This window comes from Lytechinus pictus, unplaced genomic scaffold (genome assembly GCF_037042905.1).
Source record: "Lytechinus pictus isolate F3 Inbred unplaced genomic scaffold, Lp3.0 scaffold_121, whole genome shotgun sequence".
Lineage (NCBI taxonomy): Eukaryota > Metazoa > Echinodermata > Echinoidea > Temnopleuroida > Toxopneustidae > Lytechinus > Lytechinus pictus.
The window spans coordinates 34,838-50,578 of NW_026974241.1; the positions used below are offsets into that span (position 1 = coordinate 34,838).

Here is a 15,741-nt window from a genome sequence, read left to right on the forward strand (position 1 = left end):
ATTCCTATACTTCTTTCCTCCACTTTCTCTTCTCTCCCAGATCGGTAGCAGTCAGATCATTTGTGGGGTAAATCTGGAGGCCTTTCAGCAGTTCCAGGGCTTGTTTACTTTCCTTCAGGAATCAGGATTCTTATTTTGTCCCGATATGAGAGTATCTTCACAAGCACATGTGGTGGTATATATATTAAGAATAGCAAAGGCCCTAACACTGTACCTTGGGGGACGCCCGATCTTACTGGAACAGAGGCTGATGCTTTGCCTTCTAATACTACCCTCTGAGACCGTTTAGTAAGGAAGTTTCTAATCCATATTTGAAGGGGTCCTGTGATGCCTGATTGGTTTAGCCTAAGAAGAAGTCTCTGGTGAGGGACAGTGTCAAAGACCTTGTTGAAGTCAGTTATGATAACATCTACTTGACCCTGGTGATACAAAGCTCAGAATCTTAAGACTATCTGCTGTCCCGGTTCACCAAAGTCCTACCTCTCAGCTGTCATTGTGGTTTGATGGGCATTTTCATTAGTTTTTGTATGTTGTAGAATCCGTCTCCGTTGCGATTGCGAAAACTCGCTATTGGTGGTGAATACAATGACATGAAATTTGATAGGAGAAATTTCGGAGGGTCTACGGGAAAGCGTTTCTCTCGCTATGTATACATCAAAATTTCACTGTCATGTCGTTTCACCAAAATAATGGGGTTTTTTAATCTAATTTTAGATTCAAATAACTTTTCATTGTGGAAAAAAGAAAAAAAAAGAGGAAAAGGGGGAGGGGAACAGAAGAAAATAGAATGGTGAAGAGTTTACAAATAGAGAGGCCGGACATATTTATTATTCAACAGAGGAGAAGAAAAGTCACTTTGAGGACACCCCCCCCCCCCCCGCCGCTTCTCCCATCTCAACCATCATCAATACAATCTGGCATCACTAAGTCTGGGGCTGCTTTACAAATTAAAAAAAACAGAACAGATTAAAGAGATTTGAATATTAACCCTCAATTTAACTGTATACAACATGTTTATATATTCTTTATATGGTGTCTCAATGGCAGAAATTTATTCACTTCACGTGATAATAATTATGATTAATCTGCATATTTTAACAAATGAATTTCGTATTCTATGTCATTCAGTTTTATTTAGGAGAACCTATATTTACAAGCTATGCTTTCCAGGAGGTCCCCCATTTGATTTCAATATTTTGTCTTATTTTGTACCGTAATCGAATTTGGAATGAAATAAAACCTTTATCAATCAACCCGTAAATATTATCCATTTATCTCTTTTGTGTGGTGACATAAGTTTTATGATGATATATATCATAATCATCTTTCGGTTAAAAAACTTGGATGAACTTCCTCCATTTAGACTACTCTTTGACACCACATTGTGCTATCACTTGATTGTTCTCCTGCCTTAAAGCACATATTTGATCAGTTCTATTCAGTGAATTTGGTGTCAGCGTACAAAACATGACTATTTGCGTAGCTCACGACATACCTTCATAACATCACATGTACGAGGTAAACATGGAACATTCATTTGCAAGGTCACAGTAAAAGTGCACATAATGGTATGCACATTAGTTATGACTGTATAAAGGTGAATAATGAAGTCATAAGGGACTTCTTATACATATCAGCAAGAATATAATAATATAACGGAATAAAGGACGTATAACAGCGCTGCTTAAAAAGAGAGCTTAATTCATAATTATGCAACATTGCTCATAGAGCGCTGAAAAATTCTGATCGAGTAATACTAGGTCCTACAAGTCATTATAATTAAATTGATTTCGACTACCCTCGCGAAATGCGATAGCAAGGGGATTACAAGAAATGCTCCATGGTGCTAGGTGGTTCTGTCCCAAAACTCGTTTAAGGCATTATGGGAGAAGGGTAAATAGGCAAATACTTTGAATACAAGTTAAAGAGAAGAAGTCACCCGGGTTTATTTAAAGGTTTAATGCTGTTTAGATTGTTATTGACCAAGTGACTTATCAAGTTAGTCCAAAGAGAATGAGAGAAAGTAGTCATATTATGAGGGACATGAGCTTGCAAATACTGGACTTACGTGGGATTTCAATTGGTGACGGATCCTAATTCACGTTTCATAAAATATGAAAGGCAACATGTGCAAACACTCTATGATAAATACTATTGATCAATCAAGGAAGGCCAACGTGTATCAGCAATCGAAGTCAAACACATTATTTCCATTTAATATATTTTAAGTTTATCTTTCATCATGTTCATAGCGGGTTTTTCTCCATTGTCGATGCATTGTAAAGCCTGATTTGTAATGACCAAATATATTTGATTTCTATATAACTTTCCACGCTAATTTGTTAAATATAAATTTGTTTGTGGAGCGTTGTGGCCCATTGGATGAGTCTTCGGATTTTGAAACAGAGGGTCGTGGGTTCGAATCCCAGCCATGGCGTAATTTCCTTCGACAAGAAATTTATCCACATTGTACTGCACTCGACCCAGGTGAGGTGAATGGGTACCCGGTAGGATTTATTCCTTGAACGCTTTAGCGCCTATTAATATGGCGGCTTAGCTGCAGCCGGGGTAATAACATGATATCAAGTATCAAAGCGCAGTTGAGTATATGCACATAGTTACTGCGCTATATAAATGGACATATTTATCATTAAGGCAATTGTATTGATTCGTTGTGCTTAAGTATAAAAAGGATAATCCAACTATGGTCATACAATGTTGCGTTAGAAAAGAGAAAATTAAGAATAACAGAATGGTGAAAGTTTGAAAGAAATCGAACAAGAAATAAGAAAGTTATGGCTGCTTTAAAATTGATATCCTAACGACTATGTAGATTTCAAATTGGCAGCTGGGTAAGTAAATTATGACAAGGGGCAAAGACAACTTTCCCAAAGGCCATGTACATAATTATTATGATTTTGTGGTTTTCTCCCAAGTTCCTATTCCCCTGGGGCAGTAATCAATCAAAATATTACCCAGGTAGCATATTATTTTATGTCCTCATGAAAAGAAAAAATAAATTTGAAGTAAAACTGTTTAAAAAATGACATTTTAGCCATTACACACATTGGAATAAGTGGAAGAGTGCATAGTCATTGCCTTACATCACTATGACATCACAAATGCAGCCAATTTGAACTCTCCATGGGTATAGTTATTACCAATTTTTACAGCTTAAAAAAAATCATAACTTTCTTATTGTTTATCCGATAATGTTCAAACTTCCACGTATCGACTTTTCTGATTTTTCCTTTTCCTCTAAAAACAACTTTTCATTTGGGTAGGATTCCCTTCAAATTTTATTTTGATCAATAAAAAATGAAAGAGGAAAGTTACTCATCCGACAAGATTCCAGTAGCCATTTGCCTTCATATTCAATTCAATTCACTTCATTTGTTTGACATCCTTTAAAACAAACGCATGTATAAGGATAATAAGATACAACAAAAAAGATTACAAGAATTTAAATAACAATATAAGCAATAAAAATAGTAGAAATTTAAAAGAAATGAAAAGAAAATGTAGTGGCTGTATATGAAGTCAGAAAGGCCTGTCAAAGCCGACTACCTTGGTTACTACATTATTGTACAATTAAAATACAAATAGAATAGTGCCAAACCGACACGAACAATACTTTTAATTTTGTCAATGATTATCAAAAGTTTTCTTTAAAATCTTCCCGAACTTTGCTTATGTTTTTGTCTAAGAATATAGGCATAATCGATTTGAACTTCAGAACAAAAAAAAGAAAGGGGACATCATAAAAATCTGTATATGAACCCTCATAAAGCGCTATATACTCTTTTCACATGATTATTTGACAACACTATACCGTGACTTCACGGGGCTTCTCCCCCGATTCGTGTATTTCAAAGAAAGTAAACAGATAGGCATGACAGGAGAAGAATGAAAATGGAAGTGTTTTTTTTCCCCAACCTTTCAGTGGGGCATGAAATGACGCATTGCGCATGCGCAATAAGTTCTAAAACAAGAAAGTTTCTCTACAAACTTCGCACTGCATGTTGACACCAGATCTGATCACTCGCTGAAAGAAGAACTCAAGTTTTAGGAACTCTCCGACAAAAAAACTATGCAAGCAATTGCAGTTCGAGACTAGCTGTATGCACCTTTGAAAGTTGGCTCCACCTGTTAAATATCCATTTAAAAGTTCTGCATTATTCATTTCTCACCAAACATACGAGGGTGTCTTCTGCATTTGAGACAAACACCCTGGAAAGATTGTCATTCGGAAAACCGTTTCGGAGTTAAGTTCGAGATCTTTTAGAAACTTAAGATTTCAGCAGACTGATTGAACCTACCTTTTCAAAACAACAGCAACATGGCAGACACGGAAATGGGGGTAAAAGATGCAGGAGATGCGAAATCTGAGAAAACATTCTGTCAGAAGTTAACAGAATTTCTCTTCAAGAACCTCCTCCTTATTCTCATGATCCTGTCCCTAATTCTTGGATGCTGTGTTGGTTTTGGGATCAAGCTCGGATCTGATCGCGATTTCACTTCGGACGAGATCAAATATATCAGCTTTCCAGGGACAATCTTTCTCAACATGCTCAAGGTATGGAATGACAATTTCATTTTATTTCTGCCCTACCTGTATTCACTCGCTTCGTTCGCTCGTAGCCTTTAAGAAATTTTGCCCCATACGCCATGTCTGGTCCCTCTATTTTTTCTTTGCCTCATTACGCTACTGTACCCATCAATGAGGAAGTTCAAATTGAATCAATTGATCAAAGTGATCAGTGCGGTTGCGATACAACTCACAAAATGCAATTTATGAATACAATTTATCATTTTTATTGCGATACGATATGAGTCGAGAAATGGAGGATGTACAGCGGCACCTGTTCTTTTAAAGGGTGCGTTAAGCACGTTTAGAGAGACGATGTATGTTTTTCTATGTATAATGAAGAAACGAAAGAACAAATAATTTCTTGAAAAGGCTATTTAAAAAAAACAGGGGATATACTTTACAGAAAGAGGACACAAGGAGCTGCACTAAAAAACAAATCAGTCAAAAATGACTAGTTCATAGGGTCAGCTGGGTGCAACTGTTATTCTAGTCATATTTGACTATTATCTAGTCGTATTTTACTAGAACATGGTTATTTCTGACTAGAATATATGTCAGAAATGTGACTAACAGTGATTGCCATATCAGTTGCACCCAGCTGACTACTGGTCTAGTCAATTTGACTAATTTGTTTTAAGAGTGCGGGGACTCTTTGGGGTGTAGAGAAGGGAAAATGTAGGCTTATCATTCTTTTGGGTTCACTAAACTATTTTCAGATAGTTGTATTTCAGTCTTTAGAACCTGAGATTTTATTTCCATTTCAAACAACTAAAGATTATACTAAGATTGACATAATGGCCCGTATTCTGAAGTCGGGTTTAACTTAAACTCAGGTTTAAAGTGGTGGTTTAAGTATGGAGAGCCAATTGTTACATAAATCACTAACAGAAGGGATATAATATTTCAGCTCATTTGGCTCTCAATTAAATCATTCATTATTGTCTATAGGAAGTATATATAGATTATTGTCTTCACCATCGATGAATCCGGAAAGAGCACAGCAAACATAAGAAACGTACAACTTAATAAAAAAAATTGATACTTTTGGCTGTCCATACTTAAACCACAACTTTAAACCTGAGTTTAACTTAAACCTGACTTCAGAATACGGGCCAATGTATTTTCTTCTAAGGTGATGATCATCCCCCTGGTCGTCACCAGTTTGATCGCCGGTATGGCGTCGCTTGACAGGCAAGCCTCGGGCAAGCTGGGTCTCCGAGCTGTCCTCTACTATTTCACGACCACTTTTATCGCAGTCATCCTCGGGATCATCCTCGTGATGACCATTCAACCAGGCGCTCGAGGAAGCAAGGACGACATCGACTCCTCAGGCGACGTCGAAAGTGTCAACACGGCTGATGCCTTCCTCGATCTCCTGCGGTAAGTTAAAACATCCCAAAGTCCAATCCTCGCGACTTCATCAAGTCAAGCTCAAACGAAGTATTTAATGCCTAAAACTATTCTTTCAAACGTTGTTTAATCCGATAGTTTTAAACATCTTCCTAATGTTATGAATGATTGCATTTTACTTTTGCTAATGCAAAAGATACTTCTTAAAGGTTGTCTGTCGAAAGATTAGCCATTCTTTTACAATAGTGTGTTTTCTTGAATGTCTTCATACTAGGTGAGAGAGAGAAAAAAAAAAATCAGATTTCATGAACCCTTAATCGTTTTCTTTAAATGAAATTTATACGGGGTCCCCTACAAAAATGGGATGGGATCTATCAAATATTGTTGTATTACTTTCCCCGATCACCAACTCCCCTGTTATATAAGCCATTTGAAACAGACCTCATGTAAATATATATTATAAAAATAGAAGGTTATTATTGTATGTTTGCTTATATTATCAAAATAATTATAGTCAGTAATGATCAGTTAGTCCATTCATATCCGTTTCGATTTCTTTCAACGTTGTAAATATTATTGTTCATGGCACTAGTGCTATCAATGCCAGACTATAAAGTAATACAAAAGTGAAACCAATACTTGAGAAAAAAAGACAATTTCTTTTATAATGAGAATACTTTAAAATCATTTCTAGATTAACCGGATCTGCATTATTTACAGGAAGTTGGAAGGTGATTAGGAAATCCGAATAATTATTTGAGGAAAAATCTTTATAATCCCTAAATTATTTCAAGGCAATTTCCTAATTCCGTTCTCTCCAAGAACAAGCATGCAATATCAATACACTTTGTGTTCATATTTTTCTATTTCTTTGTTGTTTATTGCTAAAGGTCATGTTTGTGTACTTTATGTGCATTTATGTTTGCAATTGTTTATGATGCTGATTTGTTGCAATATTACATAAGAGTATGTGAAGGTCATGTATCATTAAGTTATTTTCATGTTGAATTGACATGTACTCTTGTATATATTTTGATATTTTGTGATATTTTGTTTGTGTTTTTCAATCATTTAACTGTATGAAACTGAAGAAGATGGAATAAAAAAATGGAATAAGGAAGTAAGTAAATGGTGTAAAAAAAGACGGAATTTTTCTTTGCACTCATCTGGGTGGGCAAAATTATCAGTATATTTGCGACACCACATGGCATATGGTTTGCTTAAATATATATATATTGTATATATATATATATTTAAGGTTATTATTGTATGTTTGCTTATATTATCAAAATAATTATAGTCAGTAATGATCAGTTAGTCCATTCATATCCGTTTCGATTTCTTTCAACCCCCCCCCCATTTTTTTCAAAAGCCGTGTACAAAAACGTTTAAAAAAATGACCATATAATTGTGATTTTTTGCATGGTCAGCCCCCCCCCCCCATTTTGAAAACCGTTCCGCGGCCCCTGTAAAAAATTACTAATCAAAAGAGGAAAATTCTTTGGTATATTATTGAACTCAAGGTCTATCGTTTTACGACGTCGAATAATAAAATATCTGTTTTGTAAATATTTCTCTTGGAGTCATTGCGGAATAAATCCGATTATTATACGGGGCCGGGATCAGCAATAAATAGGCCAATTTATTAACAATATTATGATACACAGGTCTGGAAGATTGAATGCATGAATGGAAAATTTCAGTATTGTCCAAAATGAGTTATATGGTGTCTGTTGATGCTTCATTTACAATATGAGCATGAAAAAACAAATTTAAAATCATCCCAAAAGTGCCCTATAAAAGGACTCTGAAATATGAGGCAGTGATTCTGGGGACGTCGGAGTGGGATGGGTAGGGGATGAGTTTGGTAGAAAATTATATTTACGATATTGGTTATTGCAGTCCCCTTCCACGCTGGTAAACGTAAATCTTGAATCCGGGGGATTCTTATTAATAAAAGGGCCATTTTCCAATGAAATGGGACAAATCTCAGAGATAAATATCATTGACGGACATTAATATGATTAAAATGGGCACTTTTCACATTACCATTTTATCATGTTTTTTATACACCAGGACCAAGATGCAAAACAGTAATTTTATCTCTGATCTTGTGAACCTGTTTGAATATGTGTGAATAAATTGTATTGATTCAAAAGAAAATGAAAAGTAAATAGATTGTAAAATATACATGTATGATTCTAGCTTGGTTGACCATGGATGGAACATGGGGCTTCACTTGTTTGTACTCCTGGGGGGGGGGGGGCGTTTCATCAACATTTTTGTCCGACAAGTTGTCTGATCTGACATCTTTCCTTGATTTTGATTGGCTGAGAAGCACTGTAACTATGGTAACTGTCGGATAAAACGTCTGACATGTCCTTTCATGAAATGTTCCCCTGGTTATGCACTGTGTCAATGCTCTTTTAATGATGGGTCTTTATAGATCGTTGCTGATAATTCATGATCTATACAAATACGTTTATGAGAAGAAGGTGATGTTTTTATGGTACGATTAAAATCAAGCATAAAAGATAGATATAGGCCTAACACAATATGTTTCAGCCAAGGTAAACCGTATTTCTAGAGATGTAAATGTGTTTGGTTTTTTTGCTTTTTTTTTACAATATAACTCAAACACGATCGGATGATGGTGACCAGGGCCCCGTCTTACAAAGAATTACGATTGATCCGATCAATCGTAACTCTATGGAAATCCATCAGTGTCATAATTTTTTTCTACGAAAAATTTGCACAATGTCCTTTGTATGCAAAGAGAAGCACAGTGAATTTTCAAGAAAACAATGAATGCATGAATATACATCACAGCTTGAAAATATTTTGAACAAACATGCGTAATAGATGTTGACGTTGCTGGCCGTCCATAGTTGCGATTGAACGGATCAATCGTAACTCGTTGTAAGACGGGGTCCAGGGGTGGATGCAAGGGCTTGCATCGGGGTCTCGATTCCCCCTTAAAAGATAATAATAAATAAATAAAACAAAACAATTGCTTCTATTGTGGTAACCTTTGAACTCTTTTTTTTTTATTCTTTTTTTTTTTTTGGGGGGGGGGGCTAAATTTTGCATATTACCTCCTCACTCCGCACTTCGACCCGGCTCCTCTCCCCGATGGTAAAAAACACGAGTTTTCCTGTCTCACCCATTGACTGCATCTGCAATGTGTTGGCGGCAAACAGGTAGAAAATTGAATTACAAATACAGTAAGAACTGCGGCTGTGTTTGCTATAATGACGGAAGAACAAACATTAAAATCAAAAGTATAATCCATACTGAAAGATTAAGGATGAATTTCTTCCCTTTTATCACGATGTTTGGTTAAGCAGATCTCTCTACCTACACCTTCGTACATCACAAAGGAACCTCAAACCCGGATTGTAGGAGAATCAAATATTTAGTTAATTTTACAAACATTTGAAGAGAGGACCACACCCACTCTTTATAAACATCTTTCACTCCTTGTTCAAATCATCTTAGTTTCGAAAAGTTTGGAAAACGGTAATATTTGCGGTCTCTACACAGTAACAATGCTGTTTAGAATTCTATCCAACGTTGTTTATTATATGGACCTTGCAGTAATTGTTTAAGGCCCGTATTTTGAAGTCGGGTTTAACTTAAACTCAGGTTTAAAGTTGTGGTTTAAGTATGGATAGCCAATTGTTACATAAATCACTAACAGTAGAGATATCATATTTCAGCTCATTTGGCTCTCAAATCATTCATAATTGTCTAGGAAGTATAAATAATATGATTGTCTTCACCATTGAAGAATCAGGAAAGAGCACAGTAAATATAAAAAACATACAAATGGCTCGTATTCTGAAGTCAGGTTTAATTTAGACCATGATGTAATTCATGAAGAGAATACGAAGCACTTAATTTGCCTTGTGAAATAATGTGAGCGCACAAGTGCGAGCTGAAAATGTTTGATAATCAGTACTTTTTTGTAAGCATGAACATAATGAAAATCTTTCTCAAACAAAAGAATGAAAACTCGAATCGCGAGCAAAATTATTTGTGTATATTTACTTTAAAATGTGATATTTAAAGCTCCATGTAGTTCTCTTGAAAGGATTATCTCCATGAAAAGGGAATGCGAGCGCGAAGCGCGAGCGAAACTTCTATATTTATATAATGATTTTTATTTTTTTTATTTTCCAATTATTCCTCTCCCCTTATTTCATTCACATTTCTTTTTTTTCTTATCTTGCTCCAATATATATAAGTGGGAAATGAGGGGGTTTGAAGAGAAAAATGAGGAAATCCGAGCTGTGCTGCACCATCCCGAGTTTGCTCAATCTCGAGATTTTAGCCCGATCGGCCCACTTCGCGATTAATCTCGAGATTCAAGAAACCCCGTTAGACGGGTCAATATACGACCAAAAATAGCCTTACCCGGAACAAATTGCAACAAATGATTTTTCAACGGTATTTTGTACTATTTGACCTCAGGAATAACATACTAAAAATCTACCAAAATCCGCATCCGGGAAAGTGGTTATTTTCAAGATGGCGTCCAAAATGGCCGCCATTCACTGAAAATGGATACAACTGACACATTATCCACCCTAGAATACTATTTCGGTTCATATTCCATGGTCTGGGGTACAAACATTGATTTAGGCTAGGATGCATTATGAGCCCTCCAGTGTACCAGGCAAATCCAAGATGGCGCCCAAAATGGCTGCCGTAGGCTGAAAATCCACAATTAATCTAAATTAGTTTTTTATTTAATGCTTTTAAAGGTGAAATAGTACATTGAAACAAGTTACAAGGACAGCCAGTGGTCGAGTGTGTCCAAAAATCCAAGAAGGCTTCCAAAAAATGAGTTTAAAATGGCTGTTGATAATTAAAATGGACATAGTTCATTTTATATCCGCCTGGGACATAATGATTTTGGTGTCTAGACCATGATTTCAATGGTCAAATAAGACATTGGGATAAGTTACAAGGACAGTCAGTGGAGTAGTATGTTCAAAAATCCAAGATGGCTTCCAAAAATGGAGTCGAAAATTGCTGTTGCTACTTAAAAAAACCCGACATAGTTTGCTCAATGTCCAGAAATATGATTTTTGTGTCTATACCATGGTTAAATGGGTCAAATAATACATTGGGGCAAGTTACAAGGAAAGTCAGTGGTCTGGTATGTGCAAAAATCCTAGATGGATTCTAAAAATTGATTCTGAAACGGCTGCTAATACTTAAAGCGGACAAAGCTCATTTCATTTTGGCCTGGATATGTGATTTTGATGTATAAACCACTGGTTTCAAGGGTCAAATAATATATTAGGATAAGTTACAAGGACAGTCAATGCTATGGTATGTCCAAAAATCGAAGATGGCGTCCAAAAAATGGTATTAGAAATATGCTGCTGATACTTAAAGCGGATCAAGCTCCTTTCATATCGGCCTGGAAATGTGATTTTGGTGTCTAAACCACTAGTTTCAAGGATCAATTAATACGTTAGGGCAAGTTACAAGGAAAGTCAGTGGCCTGGTCGGTCAAAAAATCTAAGTTGGCTTCCAAAAATTGATTCTAAATTGACTGCTGCTACTTAAAGCGGACATAGCTTATTTCATATCGGCATGGGAGATGCAATTTTGGTATCTAAACCACTGGTTTAAGGGCCAAAATAATACATTAAGACATGTTTTAAGGCCAGTCAGTGGTCTGGTATGACCAAAAATCCAATATGGCTTCCAAAACTTGATTCTTAAATGGCTGTTGATACTTTAAAGTGGCATAGCTCATTTTCAATCCGCTGTGAGATATGATTTCGGTGTCTAAACTATGGTTTCAAGGGTCAAATTATATAAATGGACAATACAATGGCAGTCAGTGGTCTAGTATGTCAAAAATTACAAGATGGCTTCCAAAAATGGAGTAAAAATATGTCTGATGTTACTTATAAAAGGACATAGTTTGTTTAATATCTGTCTGGGGAATATGAGTTTGGTGTTAAAAGCATTGTTTAGAAGGGTCAAGTAATACACTAGGGTAAGTTACAAGACCAGTCAGTTGTCTGTTTAAAAAAAAATCCAAGATTACTTCCAAAAAATGGGGTGTAAATTGACTGTTGCTACTTAAAAGTATGCATAGTTTATTATAAATACACCTTGGAGGTATGATTTTGCTGTCTATACTAGAGTTTACAGGGTCAAGCAATACCTTGGGTTAAGTTGAAAGGACAGTCAGGTGTCAGGTATGTCCAAAAATCAAAGATGGATTTAAAAATAGGGGTCTTAAATGACTGCTGTTACTTAAAAGTGGATGTAGAACATTATAAATACACCATGGGGATATTATTTTGGTGTCTACACTAGGGTTTCAAGGGCCAAACAATACTTTGGGACTGGTTACCATGATATGCAGCTATCCATTTTGCCTTAAAATCCAAGTTGGCTTAAAAAATGGGTTCTAAAGTGACTACTGTTACATAAAATATCTACCTGTTAGAAATAATCTTGGTGCCTACACTTAAATGCATGGGGACAAGTTATCATATTGTTTAATGAGTTGGTAACAGCACCCATTTTGATGAAATTTTAGAATCCATCATGGATTATTTGACAAAATGGAGTACTAACCATCCTGTTTACTTGTCTGAATGTATCATTTGACCCTTCATACCACAATTTGGACACCAACATTATTTCTTGCAGATGAATATTGTAGAACTCTGACCACTATTGAATGATATGAGTCGTTTTAGATTCCTTTAAAAACCCTCTTGTGTTTTAGGTGAACTGGACAACTGCATATCAATGTAACCAGTCCAAACGTATTATTTTAACCATGAAACCATAGTGTGGACACCGAAATCATATCTCCTAGGTGGATTTTAAATGAACTATGTCCATTTTAAAAGTAACAGCAGTCATTTAGACTCCGATTTTTGGAAGCCATCTTGTATTTTCGACATACTGGACCACTGACTGTCCTTGTAACTAATTTTCTGCCTTTTGAAACCATGATATAGGCAACAAAATCATATGCCCTTGACGAATAAAACATGAACTATGTCCATTTTTAAATACCATCGCGGCTAATTGATACTATTTTTTAAGCCACCGTGGACTTTTGGACATACTTGACCACCAATCGTTCTTGTAACTTATCCCAATTTATTATTTGACCCATTCAACCATGGTATAGGCACAAAAAATCATATTCCCGAATATTGAACAAACTTTGTTGGTTTTTTTTTAAGTAGCAACAGCATTTTTTACTCCATTTTTGGAAGCCATCTTGGATTTTTGAACATACTGGACCACTGACTGTCCTTGTAACTTGTCCCAATGTATTATTTGACAATTGAAACCATGGTCTAGACACCAAAATCATATCTCTCAGGTTGATGTGATATGAGCTATGTCCATTTTAAGGATTAACAGCCATTTTAAACTCAATTTTTGGAAGCCATCTTGAATTTTTGGACACACCAGACCACTGGCTGTCCTTGTAACTTGTCCCGACGTACTACTTCATCATTAAAACAATCGGATGGAAACCAAATTAAAGCCACTTAAGTAAGTAATAGATGAATTGTGGAGTTTTTAGACTACGGCATCCATTTTGGGCGCCATCTTGGATTTTCCTGGTACCCTGGAGTGCTAATATTCACTCTAACTTGTATAAATAAATTATTTTACCCATTGGACCATGGAATATGAACCCAAATATGATTCTAGGGTGGATAATGAGTGAGTTATATCAATTTTTAGTGAATGGCGGCCATCTTGGATGACATCTTAAAAATAACCACTTTCCCGGATGCGGATTTTGGTAGATTTTTAGTATGTTATTCCTGAGGTCAAATAGTACAAAATACCGTTGAAAAATCATTTGTTGCAATTTGTTCCGGGTCAAACCATATATTGACCCGTCTACGTCTCCACCATCGCAAGAAGAGCGATTCCTGCTCGAGCGAGGCAACAAGCCCGATGTTACGAGCATGCGCACTTTCGGATCTTGGAGTTTCAACGGCCCGCGCTTTTGAATAACTTCCCGCGAGTACTCCTTTCACTAGCACTTTCGCCGAATTCGACCGGTGTTATGCAACAATCCTCTCAGCTCAGCGAGTGAAGAAGTGATGTATTCTTCGTTAAATATGATGGCGGAGTAGGAGGCAACGACAGAGAGAGAGAGAGAGGGAGAGAAGGAGGAAAGAAATGCTATTTGCTCACATTTTGCGAAGGAATAAAACAACACTGCTGTCAGTGTTGTTATTGAATATGACCATCGTCGATGAGCGCCTCCCCCTTCGGTCTGGTCTCTCCCAAAATCCATTCACTGGTGGGACACCATCGTTGCTTATTAGGCAATTGATGAACGCTATTCGCATGTATAAAGTTGACTTTCGCACGTGTTTATGTTTTGACCAAGGCGGAAGTGGAACGCGAATTGCATTATGGACTGACGTCATGAATAAATTACCCCGAGTCCAATCTCGAGTGCGTCTGCACCGACGAATTAGCGGGATAATTCGTAAAATAGCGCGCTATTTTGCAAATAAACCCGAGTTGACTTGGGATTGCAATCTCGAGATTAATCCTACGAACTAGCGCGATAATTGCGTCTCCACCGCCAACTATCTCGAGATTTTTCAGATCGGGATAATTTGCCGGATCAGAAATAGCGCGCTAATTTGAAAACTCGGGATGGTGCAGACGGCCCTTCTAGAGTGAGTTTGAAAATTTCCGCGTATTTTCAGATTCAAATCTATTTCCTTCAATATTTTGTATTTCCAGTCTTTTCACCCCTATAAGTATATTCGTAATTTTCCTTACAACATTGCATTATGAAGGGTGAAAATTCCCGAAAAAGACATAGCCATGGGAAGCGTGGGAGTAGAATCATCGATTTTTATGAAAATGTTTTCTTTCTCTCTTTCATTTTTAGAGATGTGCCCCCGCTCCTCCTTCCGCTTCCACCGCTTTTGTTAACAGGTCCGTTTGCAGACCGGTATATTAAATATTTCACCTCGCGCTTCGCGCTCAGAAGGATAGTTGAATCGTTCATGATTTCAAAAGCTGCCCAAATTTGCCCAATTTTCTGGTCTAAATATATGAAATATCCAAAAGTTGGAACTCGCACTTCGTGATAGCATGATATTTTTCAAGGGATAACCGTTATCATGTTTGTAAGAATGAAGCTAAGGCGTACTTAAGGCTTCAGTCTTTTAGTCAGGATTAACCCCTAAAAAACAAACAAACAAACAACTAAAATCAGATTTTGGCGGCCTATCGGGGGAAAATCAGAATGAAAAAAGTTCCGCCTACATGAAAACTGGATCTGCATGCCCCTGGGTATGACGAAAGAAAATATAACTGAGGTGAATGAGGAACATGCACTAATACCTTGCATGACTCATGGTTATCGGACGTAAATAATCGGTACCGATTTCTTTCGGTAATCAGGACCTCCAACTCCCCCACCCCCTCCTGGAAATGGCGCCCATCTACAACCCGAATTTCACCCAATCTCGCCAAAAGTTTAACGTAAAATTTTCCGAAACTTAAAGAAATTGCTGGATATTATCAGGGGATTTTATATACGCCTGTATGCAGAACTAACCCGTTGGATATCAAACACACTATGCCAAAATGTATTGTTCTTTTAAATAAAAATGAATGACATAACTGCTGACATTACTGAAAAGATTACATTGTTTGATCTAATGATAGTATTGCCAATACTGCATGCAGGATAGTCATTCCAATATGGTAGTGTGTCTTTCCAATTTTTTGCTAACATAGCTGAAAAGGTTTAAACTTGG

The 15,741-nt window shown here is 36.6% G+C and overlaps 1 protein-coding gene across 1 annotated transcript; it reads left to right on the forward strand.

Moving 5' to 3' along the window:
* Positions 1-4,024: 4,024 nt before the first annotated feature.
* On the forward strand, positions 4,025-7,039 carry LOC129271974 (excitatory amino acid transporter 1-like). The gene is made up of 2 exons (XM_064115482.1): positions 4,025-4,576; positions 5,724-7,039. The coding sequence occupies exons 1-2, from the start codon at positions 4,340-4,342 to the stop codon at positions 5,973-5,975; spliced, it is 489 nt and encodes a 162-aa protein (XP_063971552.1). The 5' UTR covers positions 4,025-4,339; the 3' UTR covers positions 5,976-7,039.
* Positions 7,040-15,741: the final 8,702 nt, after the last annotated feature.

Bases quoted from the DNA above. Each gene is read 5' to 3' on its own strand.
- LOC129271974 (XM_064115482.1), top strand. From the start codon at position 4,340: ATGGCAGACACGGAAATGGGGGTAAAAGATGCAGGAGATGCGAAATCT. The intron at 4,577-5,723 runs GTATGGAATGAC...TTTTCTTCTAAG, and splicing joins TCTTTCTCAACATGCTCAAG to GTGATGATCATCCCCCTGGT.